At 38.8% G+C, this 24,476-nt stretch overlaps 1 protein-coding gene across 1 annotated transcript in view; it reads left to right on the plus strand.

Moving 5' to 3' along the window:
• The window catches only part of LOC134663058 (atrial natriuretic peptide-converting enzyme), a 141,038-nt gene that overhangs the window by 109,577 nt on the left and 6,985 nt on the right, over positions 1-24,476 (plus strand). The window contains exons 13-16 of the mRNA XM_063519358.1: positions 19,426-19,606; positions 20,051-20,204; positions 21,260-21,383; positions 22,162-22,310. Coding sequence (XP_063375428.1) covers positions 19,426-19,606; positions 20,051-20,204; positions 21,260-21,383; positions 22,162-22,310 — 608 coding nt within the window. The remainder of the gene's footprint in view (positions 1-19,425; positions 19,607-20,050; positions 20,205-21,259; positions 21,384-22,161; positions 22,311-24,476) is intronic.

Below are 24,476 nucleotides of genomic sequence, written 5' to 3' on the forward strand. Positions count from 1 at the left end.
CGAGCTCCATGTAGGGCCGAAGGCCCGAAGCGTCCAGGATGTCAGTGCTTAATCACAGAACAATGGTATCAGTGTCTAAATGCGAAAGCCGAAGGCCGAGCTCCGCTTAGAGCCGAAGGCCCGAAGTGTCCGTCGTAGTAGTAGTCGCTCGGTAGGATGCCCAGAATGCCACCTTTATCAAAGTAGGCTTAACCTTAAAAGTTAAAAACGCGAGCGTAGCGAGCGCGAATTTTTTTGATGGAAAAAATTGAGAGAGGCTATGTCAGGGACACCGCCGCAATGGTTGAATTTTGGTGTGGATATCTAATGCGAAAGCCGAAGGCCGAGCTCCGCGTAGGGCCGAAGGCCCGAAGCGTCCTGGATGTCAGTGCTTAATCACAGAACAATAGTATAACTGTCTAAGTGCGAAGGCCGAAGGCCGAGCTCCGCGTAGGGAGGAAGGCCCGAAGCGTCCAGGCTGTCAGTGCTTAAACACACAACAATAGTATTAATGTAGGTTAATGTGTGTGCTGGACTCTCCAGTACCCGCTGATGCACCGCAGTACTTACCGTCGAGCGCGTCTGTCGTGCGAATCCGCTGAGCGGTCAACCGTTCTTCGCACTGCGTGAACGTCTCCGATTCTTCCTCAGATTCCTGAGACCGTGCTACCTTGTAACCTCAATACGTTGCGAGAATTTCGCGAAAAATTCGTTTTTTTCGGATAGGTATGGTAACGCGTTTAAAATGCAAGTCCCAAATTGTTTGACATTTACAATTACTTAATACCTATTTAAAAACTTTCGCGTTTCGAACACATATTAACTCACATTTATAGACGGGCCTATCTCGAAATTTATTTTATTACCTTTATTTACCGACGTTTCGACACAGGTTTCACTGGTCATGGTCGCGGCTAACTGATGTCCCAACAAAATTTCAAAACAGAGATTTGTGCAACTACCCGACGAAAAGTGTATGAAAAAGTTTGGGGTAGACATCATATTTTCAAACCACCCACTTCACATAATGTTAATTATTGTCAATAAACCCGCGATAGACCCGTCTATAAATGTGATTTAATATGTATTTGCAAAGACGTTTGACATTGACTAAGAAAAATGTTGTTTTTTTTACAAAGTACATTCACAAAAAAAAAGTGTGCACCACTTTCTTAAGTTAGCGCCATAAGATTCAGGTGCAAACATAACTTAATTGAGTGTAGTGGCCACCCCCCCTTTTAGGGGTTGAATTTTTCTAGCCTAAAATAGGGCCAGGCAGTTTCTTGACAGATTAGTAAAGTTTGCATCAAAATCCGTTCAGCCGTTTTCACGTGATGCGCGGTCAAATAAACAGACAAACAGATAAACAGATAAACAGACAAACAGACAAAAATTCTAAAAACTGTTAGAACGTGTTCTGTTATCGATTCTAAGTATCCCCAACCAACTTTTTTTCGAATATCTTCCATGTACAGACTTTCGACCCTCTTCAGCTTTATTATATGTATAGATAACCATAGGAATTGTGCACGTAGCAAAAACACTCAATAGGTCGAGTCGAGGTTGATCTCTTCATCATTGTCACGGTCACGGCATTCGATGCCGTAGTCGAAGTTGATCCTGCTATAGTTGCTGTGCACTTGATTTCACAGTCTAGATTGATCGTTCTCTAATTTCCGCGGTAAAATAAAATAAAATAGAAATAGAAATCATTTATGTGTCGTAAAAACATACATTAATAGGTACAACAGCAAATTAAATAAAGCAACGTACACCAAATAGGCAGGATGCCGGTCAGCATCAGCAGTGTCTGTAAGACACGGCGCTGGTTTTTCGGGTTAAAGATTGACTTACATTTACTTACGAAATTTTAAATACAATTGGATCAATCAACCACCAGCCAGCTGCTTGACACTCGAAGGTTTGCACTGGAACGATTGGAACGATTGCTCTGATTCCAGCAGAGCGATGAGAATGACACAACCAATGGTTGCTTGGAGGTCGACGGCCTCGGCCTACGCTACTTGTGATAATCCCTGATATGCGGGATATTTTTGCTTGCACAGGATTTACGGCTGGCAGCTTAAACCAACGTGGTTGGAGTTCATTAAACTTTACGTAACCCGAGTGTCTTATACCTCATTCACCTCCCTAGGTATGTAATGGGGTGTCATTCTGAATCCCTAACAACGTTTATCCTAAAGTCACTTGCCCTATCTGGTTTGTCCTAATAGGCACATGCCCTAACGATCAATTGTCATAACGATTATTTTCCATAATGTAAGGTTCTGAAAAATGGTTAGGTTTTAGAACTTGCTGCCCCAAAAGTGGGTTAGGTTAGGGTCAGAACTGCGATCCTCGCAAAAAAGAAAATTAGCTTAATAACATTAGGATAAGCAATCAATAATTAGGGAAACCAAAATTAGGGATTTTAGTGTTAGGACAACTGATCATTATGACAAACAATATTAGGGAATGCAAAGATAGGAGAAAAGACTTTAGGGATTCAGATATAGATCCATGTAATGTACTATTACTTTATCTTTTGCTGCATAATACTCTATGCTCATGTAGAATATATTACCACCAACATCCAAATCCACCCAAACAAAGTCGCGGGCAACAGCTAGTATATATAATCCATCTCCTTGTTGCCTCACTACTACTTAACAGTTAAAGTACATTATGTGTACCTAGTTAACTAGATTTGTCTCTGTTAGGCAAGTGGAGTATCGTAGTGACCAAGTGTCAAAATATTTTTTATCTAATTTTGGGGCAGACAGCAGTGGGACATTAAAAAAATAAACAAAAAAAATTAACTATGTGGCGGTGTGGTGTTTTTCTCATTTTTATTCAATCAAAATGAAGGGTTTTAAAAGTCGATTACAGCCAGATTACATTACCATTTAAATAAAAACATTAACCGTATACATATTTCAGAAATATATATGGTAATTACATCATTACCAATTAATCTGATCATAATCTCAGTTCATCTCGCTTGAACCCACGAACCCCTATGGGTTCGATAGATACGCAATGATATTAATTTGAATGCATTCGCAGAGATTATGCATGGAAGCGCGTAAGCCTGCCATATTGCAAGCCATACATTATGAACAATGTTGGCAGCTGGCCGTAGATGTACTGTGACCACGTGACACAGACATTAATCTAAATGCAGACTAACAAGAGATTGTAAAAATCAACCCAAAGTAACCTCAAAACTACAATAAACAATTGACAGATAAATTAGACAAATATATATATAATAATATATAAGTACCTACTCATCAATAACTGTTCAACAATGCCTTGAATTATCAATATAAAGTTATGTATTAAAATATACGTGTACTTTCAGTAGATCATTAATAAAAATCTTTAAAACAGATCACATGTATCGTCACTGTACCTATTTCTTTTAGTATAGAAAGTTATAAGGAAATTACACATTTCAATTTTTATCTTTAGTGTAAGGCCTGAGTGGACGCTCGAAGCGGAGCGTTCGGCGGGACGTGCAGTGTGGCGTCGAGATCGCAAGTGATTTAAGTAGCGTGCACTAAGGCCGCTCCTATACGTTTGCATTTGTTTAACATGCACGCCGCACGCCCCGCCCCGCTGCACGCCCAACTCGAGCGTCCACTCAGGCCTTACACTTAGAGTTCGACACTACTAAATTTGCACCGTCTTGGCACTTTGCAAACATGCATGGTCCAAACCAGAAACTAACTAATAAAAAGTAGTAGCAATTAAAAACATTGTATTATGTATAGAGTTATAGGTGACACAGCTCAGGTAAGCAGGAAAGCACATCAAATATTATATGTTGGTAATTAATAATAATCAATCAGATTTATATAATATGTTTTCCCATTTCTTTTAATAACTTTATTTTCTTTTCCTTTTGTAAGAATTTGATATGTTTTCTGAAAGAGCTACGATTTTGTATGATTCCATGTACATATGTATATTTTCTAAATCAAATTTCTATTACACCTTATGTGTATAATTGCATGAATTCTATAGTAATTTAAATTGTATTTTTTCCCTTATTTTCTCGTAATGCATGTTAATTATAAGATGTAATTATTTTTGAAAAGATGTGTCCCGCCGAGTTTGTTGCCGGTCCCATATTGGGATACCCTCCTCCAATTGAGGGGGGATTTAAATCTTCTCGGGGCAGAGGTGTAGGGTTGGAGCCGGTCTACCTAGCTTTATTTGACGTTCATAAGCGCATTGTAATTATGCCTACTTGAATAAACTATCTTTTATCTTTTATCTTTTGATAGTAACAAAGTTGAGCCAAACTTGACGTAAAACTTGGCGGACGACTTACCTAACGTAATCGGAATCTACCCACACATTTCTTTAACTTATGGGCCTAGCAGTGCATAATCGTTGGCCTGTGAAGTATGTATATTTGGGTAGCCTACTAAGATATATGTCTGTGGCTCTAACAGTTAGGCTTAGGGGTAAGTTGCGTAGTTACAAGCTAGCTTACAGACCGTATACTTACTCAGATGGTTCAACGTTAGGTATAACTATTATACACTCGTATAAATTGCTTCCATCCAATTACTACACATTTCAACTTACTCTATGTTTAATTGTTTCACCGATAAATGAGTTGTGAAAGTCATGAAAATTTGATACACAGTATTGACAGTTTGAAATCTTGATTCTGATGGGTGGAATCGATACCTATACCGTTTTTACACAACGACGGAAAAGCTAAAATAAAACATTACTAAATAAATATTTTAACAGGGTACGTACCAAAGAATGTACCTACGTATGTATATGTAAGTCTTTGAGTTATTTGTATTTAAATAACTCAAAGACTTACCTTTACAAAACTTAAAATATATTTCATAAATATGTACCACCTAAACTACCTGAAGCCAAAAGTTAACAGTTTACAGCCACTATGTACATACAATTGAGTAGATATTATAAAAAGATAATGCAACATAGTAGTAAGCAAAAAAGTACATAATGCACTTAAAAACCTTCAGCCGCTTACAGTTTGACTCTCGAAGGTCCAACGCTTAATGAAAATTAAAAAGAAGACCATACTTTTATAACGTCGCAACCATAACTTAATTTAAGCAAAGACACGCGTAAAACAAACTTTGATAGACGAGTAAATTAGCCAGGTATTACGTTTCTCATTACCTTAGATTTTTTACTTCCACGCAGCCATAAAAACGATAACATTATCTCGTTAACCGAAATGGGACTTAAAGTCTGGGGGTCAGGGTTGACGTTTCCCTAGCGGAGTAGTCCCAGTGGTCTCATTACGCGTAACGGCCGGCCATAAGTTTGGCCGATTTAATTCAATCGGCCATCGCTCATACAGACCCGTCGCGGTTTTTACGAGCTCGAATAAAAGATGTCGCATAAATGTTACGCTTCGCCATAAAGTGTTGAGGATTTGGTTTTCAATTTGTTTTAGATGGGCTAGGTATGTTTTGGTTTAATTAAAGTTTCTCGCTTGAAGGATGCAGCATTTGTATCAGTTCGCAAAACTAACCCACTTCCATACAAGAATATTGAAACATTCTCACTTGGCTCACTCTTGGGAAATTTAATTGTCCAATGTTTTACGTAGGAAACAATAAATGCTAAAAAATATAGGTTAATAATATTATCACATCCTAAAACAATCGATAGGATAGTTTAACAAAAGAGTATTAACCCGTGGAACGCCCCAGAATTACCGTAGTATGGATCTCCTATACTAGTTACTAGCACACGTATCTTGGTAGGGCGCTCCATGGGTTAAAAAACAGTAACAAAAGACGAAGGTTTAGGAGCCCCAAATAACTACGAATATTAAAAAAATATTCGATATTTATAAACAGCCATTTTGCGCGCAGATTATTTTCCTTTACTACGGCTGTGATGTTGTTTGTTGTTGATTGCTTATAAGCCAATTAACGTGTTATTTTTATTAAAAAGATCGTCAGTTAATAAATCCACAATCTTAAAAAGCTTCCAATTAAGGCGAATATAATTAGGTAACTAGGTAACGCCTACGCAGATTTTCTTAAATACCAGACAGAACAGAACACTCTTGATCATGTTTCCTCGAATCTAGATCGTTTTAGCGGTTTGATGCACACAATACACACACACACGAATAATATGATACATTCATCAAACTATGACAGCCCTTGTCGGGCGTGGAACAACACGCATGCGTTATTGTAGTGCCCCCGGCACGTGTCTACTTCCCAGGCCTGGCTATTAAGTCCATTACTGGTGCCTGTCAGCTTAATATAGTTCAGAGAGAGAGAGAGAGCGCGCTATGCTTGGTATCAAGCTTCAAGATCGAGTAAGGAATGTCGAGATCCGTCGCCGCACCAAGGTGCAAGACGTGGGTTGCGTCATTACCAAACTAAAATGGAGTTGGGCAGGACATGTTGCTAGGCAGAGTGATGGCCGGTGGACTAAAATGTTAACAGAATGGTGGCCGTTTTCGGATGACAGAAGCGCCTGGCGTCCGTTGGCTCGTTGGGTGGACGACATCCGGAAGATTGCGGGTCACTTCTGGATGAGATTAGCTCAGGACCGGGACAAGTGGCGTACTAGAAGAGAGGCCTATGCTCAGCAGTGGGCGATAAAGGGCTGATATGATGATGATGATGACTGCTCGTGGTCTAATCGCAATATGCAGCACAAGGCAACAGTAAAGGGGCCCACAGGTTACCAGTTCGCCGGACAATATCACAGTCACCAAAAAATTTTTGGTGACTGTGATGTGTCATTTAATGAGATGCTAATAAAGCGGCATCTCCTGAGAATTTGTGAATAGGTATAGCCAGGGGTATGAGATTTCTGTAGAATGACCCCTTTACTTTATCTGTACTTGGGGTAAAAAAGAGCTGGAGGCGTTTCTCAGAACTCCGTCGTGATTCTATAAGTAAATAAAGGATTCTTATAGGAGCTAAAAGTAGAAATTTTACAGGATTAACTGATTACTATATTGAGTGTATCCCAGCCACTCGGTCATTTCTTTAACCAAAGAACCCTTTCAAGTTCACATTATCGGATACTGATATCGAGTCAGACAATGTGGAATGGCTCGCTCTCAGGCTGCTTTATCCTCCATTAATTCCATCGAGCCGAATTACCAAACAGTGCAGGCTGGTCCAAATTCTGTAAAAAATCCAATGAATTGACAATTCAATTAATACTCGTGGTGGATCTGTTTCAAACCTTTGAGCGTATTTGTAATTATGAGACTTTTTTAGGGTTCCGTACCTCAAAAGGAAAAGAAAGCGGCCATGTGCGAGTCGGACTCGCCCATGAAGGGTTCCGTATTTAGGGGAATTATGACGTATTAAAAAAAAACTACTTACTAGATCTCGTTCAAACCAATTTTCGGTGGAAGTTTACATGGTAATGTACATCATACCCATCAAAAACATTAACATGTAAAAAGGTGCAAGTCTCGCATCGCTTCTACTACAAAAAAGTTTTGAGATGTACCTACCTAATGTGAAACCAAGTCGGTTATTTTAATCAGTGCCAGGGGGTGTTAAAACTGTATCAAATATATATCTTTAATTTGTAATACGTATAATGACTTGGCCATCGCACGGCTGCATAATGACATAAGGATCATCGTCACCTATTAAAAATATTTCTAATTCAACATAACGCTAGCGCTAATTGCAGTTCGAGCATTACACATATTTACGAGTAAGGTACGAGTAAAGCATTATGTGCGATTGCCAAGTCATTATATCTATTACAAATTAAAGATATATATTTGATACAGTTTTAACACCCCCTGCCACTGATTAAAATAACCGACTTGGTTTCACATTATGGCATCTATTGTGTATATTGTGTATAGGTTGTCTGGAAGAAATCGCTCTTTAGCGATAATTTTTACTGAGGTGTGCCAATAAAAAGTCTTGCATAGTATCTATTTATCCCTTTTTTAAACCGCTCATAAGTTTGGAGTCAGAATATTTATTATTTTGGTAGTAAGTAATACTACTCACTAAAGTAGTTTACATCTATGCCAAGTATTGTAATAGAAACTAAACAATTTTCCAGTTAAGACACATGTACATTATCCTTTGTTTATTTTTTATTATGTTCCAATTTGTAATAAATATTATCAACAAGGAAACCAGAAACGTTGGTAATGTGCATTCGAGAACCTCTTCGTCGGATTAATGAGGGGTCTTTATTGTTTCCCAAATAGTTTTAAACCATAATGTATTGATTGCCCGCATTTTCGTTACTCATAATTCATTTGGTTCAGAGTTCTTTTCAGGATTGCCATAAAACAAACCTAACCTAACCTATCTATAGGATAACCTAACGAAAATCCTGAAATATTAATGGTTTCAGTTTTATGACTAATGATAATATGACAAACAATACATTATGACTTAAAACTTTATGGGAAACAACGGGACCCCATATTAGATACCTACATTTGGAAATCTTGTGTGCCACCTTAGTTTGTGGGTAATAATCACCCTGCCGTATATCAAAGCCACACGTATGACGTGATTATCCTCGCATTCGCCGTCTGAACGTGTATAATCCTCGAAAGATGGTCGGCACCGTCTAGACACAGTTCTATGAGAAAAGTAAGACGTTGCGTTTTTTAATAGACCAAAGGGGAAATGAGATGGGAGGAGTAGCTATATTTCTCAACTAGCTGTGCCCGCGGCTCCGCCCGCGTGGAATTCGGTCTGTGTCAGTAAGCTAATTCATCCCTAATTTCTCTTTCTCTCCCCTGGAGGCGGAACTTGAAGTAAAGTTGACAGATGGATACGATTAGCGGATTGAAGTCCAGATAAAATATTTTACAATTAGGTAGGTACTTACCACTAAACAAAACTACACTCCAAAACCAATAGTCCGCCCTTAGTAGTAGTAGTTCGCCCTTATTCCAATATTAGACGTGATTTAAACGACACAGAGTTATAGTAGGTGTATAACGGACCCCTGCGTGGGCGGGCGCGATGTGTAGCCAACGCGCCCAATGAGGTGAAGGGGTGATTTCCCCAAGAGTCGGGTCCGAGTCCGGACGGCCGCTGGCGAGGTTGCGGAAGAGTACTTCGGCGTTCCTTATAGCAGCGAGGCGGCAACAGAGGGGTTTTAGTGGGTAAACCTGGGGTCTCATTAGCTCACAACAGGGAGTCCCACATAACCATCCCGGCCCGTCCCCGCGCCGGGTGGTATGCTTAAAGCATTTCCCCTCTTAAAAAAAAAAAAAAAGGTGTATAACGGACAATACAGTACTACTTTTGTATTTTTACGTTCTTGAGTGTACCTATCCAAAACATGTCCATAGCAAATATCATCCAATTCTGTCCTCCAGTCAAATCATTCTGAGCATGAAAAATTAAGATTTATACACATAGAAATCCATACTTCCTAACAAACTTTCGAATTTAGGTCTAATATTATATTAGTTAGAAGTAAGATTACAGGAAAGGAGAATATTATAAATATCAAAAACTTGAGGCCGAGTATTTACACTTTATTTACAGTTATGTTTATGTATGCACAACTAAATATCTACATATATGTATGTACCGGGGATTACTTTTAACAGTGTAAAAAAATGTTTAATTATAAATTGGCCTAAGTCGTAGTCGCTTGGTAGGGTGCCCAGAATGCCATCTTTATTAAAGTAGGGCTTAACCCTTAAAATCGTATTAAAAACGCGAGCGCAGCGAGCGCGAATTTTTTTTGATAGAAAAATAATTGAGAGATGGGAGTAATGTTGTCAGGGACACAGCCGCAATGGTTTACGTGAAACGTTGGTGTGGATATCTAATGCGAAAGCCGAAGGCCGAGCTCCATGTAGGGCCGAAGGCCCGAAGCGTCCAGGCTGTCAGTACTTAAGCACAGAACAATAGTATCAGTATCTAAATGCGAAGGCCGAAGGCCGAGCTCCGCGTAGGGCCAAAGGCCCGAAGCGTCCAGGATGTAAGTGTTTAAGTCGTAGTAGTAGTCGCTCGATAGGGTGCCCAGAATGCCACCTTTATCAAATTAGGCTTAACCTTTAAAATCGTATTAAAAACGCGAGCGTAGCGAGCGCGAATTTTTTTTGATAGAAAAAAAATTAGAGAGGCTATGTCAGGGACATAGCCGCAGTGGTTTACGTGAAATTTTGGTGTGGATATCTAATGCGAAAGCCGAAGGCCGAGCTCCGCGTAGGGCCAAAGGCCTGAAGCGTCCAGGATGTCAGTGCTTAAGTCGTAGTAGTAGTCGCTTGTTTGTTTGTTTGTTTATATGTTTAATTATAAATTGGCCTAAGTCGTAGTCGCTTGGTAGGGTGCCCAGAATGCCACCTTTATCAAAGTAGGCTTAACCTTAAAAGTTAAAAACGCGAGCGTAGCGAGCGCGAATTTTTTTGATAGAAAAAATTGAGAGAGGCTATGTCAGAGACACCGCCGCAATGGTTGAATTTTGGTGTGGATATCTAATGCGAAAGCCGAAGGCCGAGCTCCGCGTAGGGCCGAAGGCCCGAAGCGTCCTGGATGTCAGTGCTTAATCACAGAACAATAGTATAACTGTCTAAGTGCGAAGGCCGAAGGCCGAGCTCCGCGTAGGAAGGCCCGAAGCGTCCAGGCTGTCAGTGCTTAAACACAGAACAATAGTATTAATGTAGGTTAATGTGTGTGCTGGGCTCTCCAGTACCCGCTGATGCACCGCAGTACTTACCGTCGAGCGCGTCTGTCGTGCGAATCCGCTGAGCGGTCAACCGTTCTTCGCACTGCGTGAACGTCTCCGATTCTTCCTCAGATTCCTGAGACCGTGCTACCTTGTAACCTCAATACGTTGCGAGAATTTCGCGAAAAATTAGTTTTTTTCGGATAGGTATGGTAACGCGTTTAAAATGCAAGTCCCAAATTGTTTGACATTTACAATTACTTAATACCTATTTAAAAACTTTCGCGTTTCGAACACATATTAACTCACATTTATAGACGGGCGGGCCTATCTCGAAATTTATTTTATTACCTTTATTTACCGACGTTTCGACACAGGTTTCACTGGTCATGGTCGCGGCTAACTGATGTCCCAACAAAATGTCAAAACAGAGATTTGTGCAACTACCCGACGAAAAGTGTATGAAAAAGTTTGGGGTAGACATCATATTTTCAAACCACCCACTTCACATAATGTTAATTATTGTCAATAAACCCGCGCTAGACCCGTCTATAAATGTGATTTAATATGTATTTGCAAAGACGTTTGACATTGACTAAGAAAAATGTTGTTTTTTTTACAAAGTACATTCACAAAAAAAAAGTGTGCACCACTTTCTTAAGTTAGCGCCATAAGATTCAGGTGCAAACATAACTTAATTGAGTGTAGTGGCCACCCCCCCTTTTAGGGGTTGAATTTTTCTAGCCTAAAATAGGGCCAGGGAGTTTCTTGACAGATTAGTAAAGTTTGCATCAAAATCCGTTCAGCCGTTTTCACGTGATGCGCGGTCAAATAAACAGACAAACAGATAAACAGACAAACAGACAAACAGACAAAAATTCTAAAAACTGTTGGAACGTGTTCTGTTATCGATTCTAAGTATCCCCAACCAACTTTTTTTCGAATATCTTCCATGTACAGACTTTCGACCCTCTTCAGCTTTATTATATGTATAGATAGCGCATTTAGTACAAAGGCCAGGAAACAAGAACTTGCCGATCAAGTTTGATATTTAAAGGGCCGAGCAAAACGATTCCTCATAAATACATGGAAATACGTCGGAGTGAATATGCCTTCAATCTAGGTCTTTAATTTTTATTTACTTATACATAATAGGTACTTCTGTCTCTGCACCACTAATTGTAGGTACCTATGCTACGCCGCAACCCGTAGCAGTATTTTCTGCCATTGTAGCAAAAACCGTCTGTTAACAAGAAGTGTCCGCTCTTTTTAATCCCCAGCCAAAATGAGAGGTACCTATTTATTATAAGTTTAACATTAGTATATGTATGTCTGTCTGTGGCATCGTAACTCCCAAGTAAACTAATTCAAGTGTGGTTTTCTATAATAATACTGTTTTAATAGTTTTGCCGGGGTTTTTATATACCTAATTAAAAATGTAAAGTTATTAATTGTAAAAAAAACTTAGGTATATATAGATATTTAGAATGTTTGTATTACATAATATACTTACTAAGGTACCTACTTTTCTCTTTTAACTATGGTTGAAACCTGCGCTGAGCTTCTATTGAAAGATAAGCCCGTAAAGGATATTCCACTAGATATTATGAGCAACAGTTGTGTTACTAGGTATCCTAATCTTAGTTACACATATGAGTAATGTAAATTACAATTTCAGCTTCTTACACTCAAAGGTAATGTAAACGAGTCGCTTTTGTAATCTTTTCGAGGCTGTAATTTTATAGGTAGATAGTCCCGTAAAATGTCACTTATTTCTCATGCTGTCTATTGTCGCCGCTTGTATTTCCCCCACTACAACACTACATAAATAACATTTTTAAACCCCTTGTATAAGGAGTAAGCTACGTAAAATGTACTTGCGTATTATAAGCACATTTTGCTTACAAACCCTACCCGCCATTATTCCACCATCACCGCGTGAAGCTTAGATTAATGCCAAGTTTTATTAAATTCCTTCAGGACAAAGGGCGGTTTTGACAGCGAATAAATTGCCAACGCGGCGTCTCGAACGCTAACGCAAACGCTGTTACCTCGTCTACAAGGCGATAGTTTATCTACGCTTAACCACCGAATACTAATGTGTCTCACTGACAATAAACATGGCGACTTGAAACCTCGTGGTTTGTGTTGGTATTGTATTGCGTCGCCGCGTCACTTTGGTTTGTAATTTTAAGGAAAGAGATTTTCTCCACGAAGTGAATTGCCGGGGTAAGAAAAAACTCAGTCTTTGCTTTTGCTTGTTTTTTCACACGCTGTTTCAGATAGACCTAATCTTTTTTATTTAGTTTACAACTGAATTACATTTTAAAATTTTATACTTGTTTTCGTATTCACCGTAGTCGCGATAGTCGCCGCGCTACCGATAAACCTCCATAACCTCGTCCAAATCAATGTATGTATTTTATAAAACAGTAAAGTAAGACTCGAGTTTCGTTTGCTTACATTAATTATTTAAATATTAGAAACTTCACACTATAAAACCACAAAACTCTCTTTTTACACGACTGCCCAAAAATGGAGTGTATGTAAATATTGTTTTATAAATAGCTTTTTCTCAAACATGCAATGAAATGTAGTCGCTCCGGGCGTTATATCAGGCTTCGAAGTATCACGTTTAGGGCGGAGCAACTCCAGAGAACTGTAAAGGAATTTCATACGAAATTGAAGGCCTAGGCCGGGAAGTAATTTTTTTTTAATTCTAATGTAAACATGGGGTCTGTGTCCATGAACAGACTAAACAGCCGAATTATATATTTTTTTAATATTTTTGGTGAATGAATGGTTATCGGAACAAAATATCCGCGTTAACGCCTGTTATACACGAACGTACTGATATTAAGAATACGAATCTGTATGATTCAATGTGTTGATGAATAAATTTAAAATTTTGTCTATACGTAAGTCACCAGAAACCATAGACAATATTTAAAATCCTCTGCATTTATTTTATTTATAGAAATTTAGATTCTTATTATCAGATTGTGTATAATGGCCCTAATAAGGTTTATTCGAACACTACACTCGCGAAATACGGACGACTTCCGTAAAAAAAAAACAATTATGGCGGGATTGGAAGGAAAATTAAAAAACTTTTGTTGTGAAGTTGGATTTTTATTATAAAGATTATAAATTTGTTTTTTTGAGTGGTGTATTTTTTTATTTCATTGCATGTTTGAGAAAAGCACTATACATGCCTAGCCGTGAAAAGGTCTTGCCGGCTTCGTATCACTATCCGGCCTCCCTACGGTCGGCCGGCTATACCTACTCACCCGGCAAGCCCTTCTTTCCCGGCGTCTGCAGTAATGTACTAATCATGCCTTTTACGATTTAATTATCTATATCGAGCAATGCGGCAACAATGATAAAACAATATATTGTAAGGTCACTTTAAAATACGCACAATTTATTTAACCAATAGCTCTGTTTTGTCCCGGCTATGCAATAACGTTTTAATATAATCGTTTTAAAGCGCCATCACTAGCTTTGTGCTGAAAAAGGGTTGTTGTTCCATACGCTTACTACGCGATAGGCCATGGTTGGCTATAGCTGAAAATGAAATATGATAGCTTTACAGATCAGACTCGTTTATATCATCGTTGACTCGAATAATATAAAATATATAAAAAAATAGTAGTAGTCACAGACTCAATGCTTAATAGGAGTAAAAAAGCGTAATTCACTAGACATTCCTTATTTTCTAGGTCATGAAATCTCAAGACCAATAAAATTAATCCTAAATATCCTAATCGATGCTAATATCATAAAAGCAAAAGTAACTCTGTCTGGTAGATTTCCACGGCTGTTTGGCAATTTTTATAACTTCAACGTTTGTTGAAGTTTAGTTTGTTGAAGAGCAAATAGTAGTTTTACTATTTGCTCTCAGACCTTGTCACAAACTCCCCTTTGTTTGTTATTTGGAATTCATGTCCACAATTACACTGGATGACCCGAGACGAATGGCCGCCTGTGGTCGGCCGGCGATTGGAACGGGCGAGTTGTACCGGCTGTCCTCTAAATTGCGTGCGTGGTGCACAAAATAACGCTCTGCACAAAATCTACGTCACGTCACGTGTATCTAAGCCCAGGGCCCGGCTTGAGAGCCCATCAACGTGCACACTAGCGCCACTGCTAAATAATCGTGATTATTTAAATTTAACGAAATATATTTAAATAAAAAACCGGTCAAGTGCGAGTCGGACTCGCGCACGGAGGGTTCCACACCATCAACAAAAAATAGAGCAAAAAAATCGTGTTTGTTGTATGTTGTATGTAATAAAATAAAATAAATATTTAAGGGGGGCTCCCTTAAATATTTATTTTATTTTATTTTTAGTATTTGTTGTTATAGCGGCAACACAGATACATCATTTGTGAAAATTTCAACTGTCTAGCTATCGCGGTTCATGAGATACACCCTGGTGACAGACGGACGGACGGACGGACAGCGAAGTCTTAGTAAAAAAAAAGGGGGCCGCTACGTATTGCATCTGTTATTAAAGTACCTTTTGAATACATCAAACTAGTTTCTATGTTGCTGGATTCGTCAATCTATAAACTCAAAACAAAAATGGCCGTTTAATATAAGGTACTTTAATATAAGATACAGTACGTAGCGGCCCCCTTTTTTAAATATCTTTCGATAAATTGAAATAATCACGAAACTGAAAACTTAGTTACGCGATTAAGTCCCGGTGTACAATTTAATAAAGCGTAATTGTAGTTTAGAATATACTAATTAACTGTATCAACTACGGTATTATTATGCAATATAATATACCATAAAGGTAGATTAGTCATTATATATAAGAGTAGCTTGGTAAACTCTTAAGGAAAAAGGGTCAACTGTGAAGTATGTTTAATTCTTTGAAAAAAAAAACATGTAAAGCTTTAATAGCTAACCGTTTTTCATATACCCGACAAACAAATCTACATATATGTACCATTCGTTTGGCAATGAGCCTTTAAGCAAGTGCCCATAGACTACGGAAACCACTCTCAGATGAACCGACATTGTTTGTTTAGTTTTCTCCGTTTTTTGGTTCGCTATAACGAGTTTCAGAACGCTCCAATTTATCGCCGAAATGTATACATAGATATTATGTTTACCAACATTCGTCTCGATTTGCCATCAGTCTTCGTCAGCAGTACGTCTTTACTAATAAATTTTGAGTAAATCTTTGCGTCTGACAGTATAAAGGAAGATTTGCTAGATCGGCGACAATAGGTTGACGTAATAAATGCCTCAATATAGGAATTATATTGGCGTTGGTGAAAAGTTATTCTATTATATCAACTATAGAACTACTTGAAGATTGATTGCAATTTATATCTTTTTTTTAGGAAAGTTGCTTACCTACCTTCTGTCAACTGTACCAACCTAACGCTACACCTATCAACAGATATATGGCGCTAGTGCGTCGGGCGTCTATTTCCCATGCTACAAGTTTAACTTCCATATAGATCTACATCGCGCTAAAATGTTTCAAATATTCACTTCCAATTCTAGTCCTAGCCAACTCTCAGTAGACACAAAACCCGCCTTGAGAGAAAGTCTCTTCGTTTTTTTACCTCAAGGATATTTACAAGAATTAATCGTTATGACTTATTTAAGACGCCCCATTTCTATAATAAGTTGCACATTACAGAATCTATTAACTACTATTACAGCCACGCGCTTCGTCAGTTATTCAAATGACAAATTTATTAACAAAATATAGTTTTTTAAGCTTACCTTAAGGGACAATAAAATTTGATTGTGCTGCAATTAAATAGAAGAAGAATTAAATAAAAGAGGTCTCAAGAAGTTAAAAACTTTTAAATGTCGAATACAAAACTTAATCAGAAACAAAGTTCAACTGAACCTGTGTTTATCAAAAGGCTTAAAGTGAAATTGCTTCAAACAGTCGTGTCTCAAGTGGCGGGGACATTTTTCTTAATACAAATGCTGACGGGGGGCGATTACGGGAACTTTTCTAATTATGTTTTTGTCGAGACCAATAATGGCCGTCAGGTGTGCGGTTTGGTGCTTAACTTAAGTTAATAGCGAAAGCGGATTAAAGTTTATAAAGAATCGTTTGCGGCAAATTAATTACGACTGACGATTGATTCAATTGCTATCGTCGTTGGTGAATTCGAATTTTTAAATTCTTATTTTATTTACTTACAATGCATCGCGCGGCTTTGGTTTCATTGCCCCTAAATGGGATAATGTTATTTTCTTTAATTGTCCTCATTGTCCTAAATTCAAAACAACTTAGTCCCAAAATGCCTAATTTTCTAATCGATCCCTTCTCAAAATGGCCGAATTTCATAATTAACTATTATTCATTTCGTAAAAATAACCCGAACGTCAAAAATGTTCCTATGGGACTTCTTTTTAAAATGCATTAAGTTTAACTACCTACATATTAAGTGCAATTTGTGTAAATTTCTTTCGATCGCGGGACGTGACGTACGCGTTTGCGTTAAGTGTCATTTTGTATGGGATTTTGAGTTTCTAAACCGTTCTGCTTGGCGCGCTGTTCAAAATCCCATACAAAAATAGACAACACAAACGCGTATATTCGTCACGCTATCGAACGAAATTTACACTAGGGTTCTGAGCAATACAAAATACTCTTTTCCTCTACGAAATGCAAGTAAAGTGGAGTCCAGACGAGACAATTTTTCGCCAATCTGATGAAATTGTCTGATCGAATAAGGCCGTACGGACGCAAACGCCAATTTGATTCCTCGATCAATCAGCAGGTGCGAACACAAAAATGCCAATTTTCGAAGTTAGTATCTATGCAAATTGGTGATTAAATTGTGTACCTACGTGTGGACGCTAGATGAAATTGGTGCCAATTATTTTCCTGATCAAATCGGTCGATTTGCCCAGCTCGTCTGTATACGGCTTAAGAGTCGCGTAACTTGGGACATTAGAATTTGTTTACCGTACTTACCACGAAAAAGGGTTTTTATTTTCAATTACCCTCCGGATGCCGCTCCGGGTGAATAACGAACTCGTTCCGACGAGAGATTTCACGTTTGTCCCCTAATTTTTTTTTTTTAGAAATGTGAGAACTTTATTAATATAAATTACTAAAAGACATAGAATATAAAACTAAAACTAACTACAATTAAAATAACTAAAACTAAAAATTAAAAATACCGATCAAAATTTGGTGCCCTCGGGAGGGTGCCCAATACGCCCCTAATTTGTTTAATAGAAGCCATTATAAATACCTGTAAATTCCCGTGTTGTCTTCTTTCTTTTGCAATGAATAGTTTGTAAACTAACGACGGACTTTTGTTATATTGAATCGCTTCTTTTATTGAAGTTGGTTAAAATGTTATCTTTTTTACTGAGACACTTCATACATCAGAATCGTCTTAGTAATTTTGACATTACGTTGAAATAGACTCTTTGACTCATATTTAATTTACCTTGTGGCGATTTACTCGTGAAACGCAACGACTTTATTATAAGTTTAACGGCAACTTTGAAATCAATTTTACAAAAACAAACTTTAAAACATGTTACAATGACATACAAACGAGTACGCAAAGCTAGTTTTATTACAGGTTTACCTCTATACTTCTTACAGTTAGACAAATTTGTCTTTATATAAAAAAAATTAATAAATAAAACTTTCTTAAGGAAAAACAAAACTTTAGTTTTATTCGATAATCTAGTCTGATTATGAAAGAAAATTTCTAACTAGTGTGCCATTTTTTACAAGCACGGTCACCATGTTTAATCAATTAATCATGTTACGAACTAAGTAGGTATAAGTAATTAAATAACCGGCCAAGTACGAGTCTGACTCGCGCACGAAGGGTTCCGTACCATTACGCAAAAAACGGCAAAAATCACGTTTGTTGTATAGGAGCCCCACTATATCTGTTTTATTCTGTTTTTAGTATTTGTTGTTATAGCGGCAACAGAAATAGGTACATCTGTGAAAATTTCAATTGTCTGTCTGTCAGACAGACGGTCAGTGGAGTCTTAGTAATAGGTTCCCGTTTTTACCCTTTGGGTACGGAACCTAAATATATATCTAGGCGAGAATCCGCCCATGCCGAAGTAAAACGGAACATAATGAATTTATCTTATATCGCAGCTCGTCTGCCTGGATACTGACAAAAAACCTACATTATATGTACCTATTAAATATAATTTTGTTTACACGTGTAAGCTGTGTTAGGAATAAGAGCACATGATGCTTCAAATGTAGACTTTACGATTATTACGATAAAGTAGAAATTCGATGTTATAAAAACTTTCTATATATCAAAGTCGGTATCTATCCAAGACTTTGATTTGGGAGGCCCTTGAACCTAATGAGGGTCGTAGGTTTAGATAACGAGGCTCCAAAAAAATTCATTAAGGGACTCTTGAAGCCCACTGATCAAAGTTGCGGTTTCAGAGTGATACATATAGATACACACAGACCAGAAAAAAATTATAAGCCCCTCCCAATTTTTGATTTCGAGTCGTATGTTTACTTTGAAACTTTTAATACTTAAGTAGATATGTGGGCCAATTATTAATTGTGGCCGATTTTATTCTTAGATTGGATAAAATAATACCATGAAGAGCAAAGCGGATGGCCGCCCAATTGTGGCAAAATATTTTCAATCATTTTAATATCCAGAGAGGAAAATGAGGACTACGTTTATGAAAAGGCGACTTCGCACGGTTCCTCCACTCTCGTTTTAAGAAAAAATATCTCTGTTCATGAGTGCAAAAGTATAGCATAAAACTAAATAACTATTTGTCTTCAGAATGCGGTCGTCGCCGCACGCCGCCGAAGGGTACAAAGCGGATCGTGGGCGGAGTGGAGGCCACTCCGGGCGACTGGCCGTTCCTCGCAGCCATCCTCGGCGGGCCCGAGGAGGTGTTCTACTGCGCCGGAGTTCTGGTGGCCGACCAGTGGGTGCTCACCGCCAGCCACTGCGTTGGCAAGTAAGTGATGTTCTGTACAAGTAATTATGTCGAGAGATCTACCTCTAGTCTAGGTGAACTGCAGTGTTGTTTTGGTAACAATTTATGGAACTCCCTATTACAAGCGGAGAGATGGGGAGTGGGTTTTATTGAAGTTTATAAAAGATCCGCCATGAGCATGTGATACATCTGTAGTCTCAGGAGTTCATAGACTAACTAACGATTACCGCTTACTATCAGGCGGGCCATATGGCGGTTTGCCACCGACGTATCTACTGCTGATGGTCAACGAGCAACTAGTTAAGCTAGAAACAATTTGATCATCTTCGACGACGTAAGACATCAAACCATAAATACTCGTTTATGATTGTGATTTAATTATTATTGTTAGTATTTTAGTGGCTAGCCGGCTTGTATTCTGGCACACGCCTATAGCCACAAGTTTAGCAAGTTGTTTGTTCCCAGCCACTCGGACGTGAACGGGTGGACGATACAACTGGGCATCACGCGACGCCGCTCGCACGCTTACTACGGCCAAAAAGTTAAAGTGCGGCGCGTCGTGCCGCATCCATTGTACAACGTCGGCGTCGCTCACGACAACGATATCGCCTTATTTCAAGTGAGTTTACGTCATATTTGTTTGTTTACCATCATTTTCAGTTTGCTGGCTATTTACGACGACGAGAGCAGGGGCTCTGTAATGTGTCAGATACACAATCTTCAATAAATTATTTACATTTTCAATACTATTCTACAATGATTTTCCTATATTTAGAATAAAATACGGCACTCATTCTGATTCCTGGTCCAAATCTATTCTTATTCAAGGGTGACCCGCGTTCATTCCGATAGCTTAGACTCATGGGTTTGGGGGCTGGTGAATGATTGATTTTATTGACTGTACTTACGACCATCACTCTTGTTTTTGCAGTTGCTGATATTTGAATCGTCTATCACCCGAGTTCAATCGCTTACTAAATATGCGTGCGTTCAACACTCTATGTAAATCGATCTAGGGCAGTGGACTCTATAGATGAACGACCCCCAGAAAATATTTGGCTTTAAATTGAAATAATGAAATCCTGAAGTTGGCAAATTGGCTTATTCTGGCACTTATTAGTTTTTGTCACAATACTTAATAATAGGTAATTAGATGGTTCGGAGTTGTTTAATCTAAACCCGGTTATAGGCTGAATCTTATTAAAAAGTTACGTATACGCGTTCTAATTTATAGAAAACAAATCTAAAGTTGGATTAGCTGATTAATTGTTCATTTATTGATGACACTGCCCTAATGTGAGTAATTAAATTGCACGTACATTAAGTAACATTGTTTTTGTAACACCAACAATACTTACACGTAATAACTATGTACTTACACTTAACCTTTTGGACGCCAATGACCGATACATCCGCACCGTAGGTTCAACGCCAAAGACCGATTTATCGGTCACAGACCACAGAGCAACATAGACCTACATGCATATGCATAAAGTTCAATTTCAGTTTTGACACTTCGGTGACGTGGCGTCAGTGTGACAGCTTTTGTGTTTGACACGGCGTCGAAAAAGTTTAAAGAGCAACATTGATTCAGTACCTAGCAGTAGTCTAATTCATAGTTCTAAAGTCATTCGACTTTTTTAAATAAAATAATTCTATTGTGTGGTTAAACAGCTGGCAGTCCGAGTGCGCTACCACGAGCACCTGTCTCCAGTCTGCCTCCCACCAGCGGACCGCTTGCTGCCGCCGGGAACCTACTGCACTGTTATCGGTTGGGGCAAGCGGGACGACAAGGACAGTACGTACAGAGTACATACTTAGGTGTTACAGGATTTTTCTATATATTCATTTGGGTGTCAAGCGTCGAACGCAAAAATGTATACTTATCCCTAAGTATTAATAAAATCTTGGAGACAAGAAAGAAGTAGTTTAGCCATACATTTTGTTGGTAAACTAAAAAAAAAACAGAACAAGGAATGTCGTCACATTTCCGCAAAAAAGTGTGTGTTTTAGGAACAATTCGCTTTATTATTCATTATTAGGCCCTTTATTAAATAATGAAACTTAATTTAATAGCTTTTAATTTCATCTCTAGGGACAATTAATTTGTGACAGAATTTATGGCAAGGTGGCATACCATTGACTTTAGGTAGGTAGGTACTTACGTAATTAATGAAAATTAAATTCTGACGGTACATATCCAAATCGAACATGATTTTGAAGGTGATTCTCACGTATGAATCAGTTAACATCAGTTACTTTCATCGTATACCTTTAAACGAGCAATTCTTGCTTATATTTCGGGGATCTCGGAAGCGGCTCTAACGATGAAATTTGGTATATGGGGGTTTTTGGGGGCGAAAAATCGATCTAGCTAGGTCTTATCTCTGGGAAGACGCGCATTTTTGAGTTTTTAAATGTTTTCCGAGCAAAGCTCGGTCTCCCAGATATTAAGTGTTATGTGAGGAGTCATAAACAGTAAGTTTACCTACTTCAACTCTAAATACAGACCCTATGAAGGCTATGAAGCCTGTCATAAAAGGTTTATTTTAATTTGAATAACTTAATTTATATAGTGTCGGAGTACGAGCCGGCAGTGAACGAGGTGGAGGTGCCGGTCCTGAACCGCGACCTGTGCAACCAGTGGCTGGAGCACCGCGACCTCAACGTCACCGAGGGCATGATCTGCGCGGGGTACCCCGAGGGGGGGAAGGACGCTTGTCAGGTATGTAATCATGTCCGTTTATTTGTGTCGTACCTACTTACTTACTTTGTTGGCTTAGCGACCCAAAATGAGACTTGGGGCCCGATTCTGATTTTGAAATAGACATATATTAGATATCTTTTAGACATACCAAGATACGATAACGATATGTTTAAGATCTAAGCTGTCAAATTTGACATTTGCGCGTTTCTGGAGATATTCTTGAACGATTTCCACAAGATATGACTTAGAGATCCAATTCACATCTAATAGATATCTAACTCTATCTAACGTAAAAGTGACATTGGTTGCCCAAATTGCGCTGCAAAAGAGAACTAGTTGAAATCTAAACTATAACGTATCTAGAATGGATCTAATACGTATCGTCTCTTGTGAATATCTTGAAGTTCGAATACGGCAGTTGGCCTCCGACACAAGACAGCGCCACTTTTCTCGACCCTGTGTGACCTCGCCAATTGTCGATTCGAAGTTCGCGCAGATTCGCTTCCACCATGTCGCACTAGCGATACCTGGGGCCCATTTCCCGAACGATATTAGACTAATATTATTAGTCCACGAACTGTCAAAACGTATGGGTTGCCATGACAACGCACTAATAATATTAGACTAATATCGTTCGAGAAATGGGCCCCTGGGGCGTCCGCAGGGCCGGATCAACCCTAAGGCAGAGTAGGCAACTGCCTATGGGCCCCGCCTCGGCTAGGGGGCCCCACCTCGGCTAGGGGGCCCCGACAGCCGCGTGCGCGCCAAAAAAAAAAATGTGTTTCATATGGCCAAAATTCATAAATAATTTTTTATGGTACCTACTTATACCTAATGTCCAATATCAGTTTCTCAGACACACAATCATCAAATGATTATGTAAATTAGGTATGTTATTTTATAGCATTTAAAGTCTGTAAATCGAGCTCGAATTTCAGGCTCCCGAGGGCCTAAAACCTCATTAATGAAACTTCGGCCCTCCGAGTAACTCTTGGATGACACATATATTATTGTTGAGTAACATTTGACGATTGGTTCGTAACAGAGCGCTGCTTTCTTACAGCTCAACCTTCGGCGTCGCTTTTTAACAAATATAAACATTGATTTCAGAAGCTTAGCCTTTTGCCTCGCATGAAAGCTCACCTCGCTGGTTATAAGTACGCTTCGGGCTTGTTAAGTATGTGGAGATTGCTGAGCTCGACCTTCAGCCTCACTTTTTACCTCAATGTTTGGTTCGTCTACCAAATCTCTTCTTCAGCTTAGCCTTTGGCCTCACTGCGCCTGCGGTCTCGCTTTTTAATACAATGGACATTGGTTGGCGTTTGTGATCTAGCTGAGCTTATCCTGAAGCACGGCTTTGACCTCGCATGATAGTTCGCCTCACTGGGTAACTTCGGATTTTTAGGCTTTTTTTAACACGCTTTCACAATTTTTTCACAAAAAATTTCGCGCTCGCTGCGCTCGCGGTTTTTAATGCTTTTCCGATTTACCCTGTACTTAAATGGTAGTTTGACTGGTTAATGAATAATCATTTAAACACATGTAAAATATTTATTATTAGGTTAATTTTAATAATGTGGCTTGTATGGTCGGACAATCGCTGTTCAGCCTCGCAAAATATTTAACTACTTATTGAGAAAAAAAGAGCTTTCCCCACACTGGACGCAAGGAGGAATCGGCAAAAACTAATATAAAAAACATTTATGTCCACGCAAGAGCGAAAAAGACATCGTTCGGCATGTTCGGATCGGCTCAACCGACACCTGAAGGTTGAAATTAAAACCGTAAACTTACTTCCCTGTACTGAACAACTGAACTTGTGTATGCAGAATTAACTGTAAGGGGGCCCCAGGCATCGCACTGCCTAGGGGCCCCGACATGCTTAATCCGGCCCTGGGCGTCCGACTTAACTGATCATTTTATACTCAGCAGCCTGATCGATAGTCAGTAGTTATTCAACCTCCAGAGTTCCTGAGAACTTATTAATTCGTTATGGACCTACTTCACAGAGTTCAAAAACCCTACTATTTTCTGTCTAGAGTTAGACCAAAAAAAGTCTGCAGCGATTTTGATAGCCCACGCAGTGCAAGTGTTATTTACACGTCATAAATTCATAGAAGTTTGACGTTTAAAATGACACTTGCACTGCGTGGGCTATGAAAATCGCTGCAGACTTTTCTCGGT

The sequence above is a fragment of the Cydia amplana genome, chromosome 4 (assembly GCF_948474715.1).
Source record: "Cydia amplana chromosome 4, ilCydAmpl1.1, whole genome shotgun sequence".
NCBI lineage: Eukaryota > Metazoa > Arthropoda > Insecta > Lepidoptera > Tortricidae > Cydia > Cydia amplana.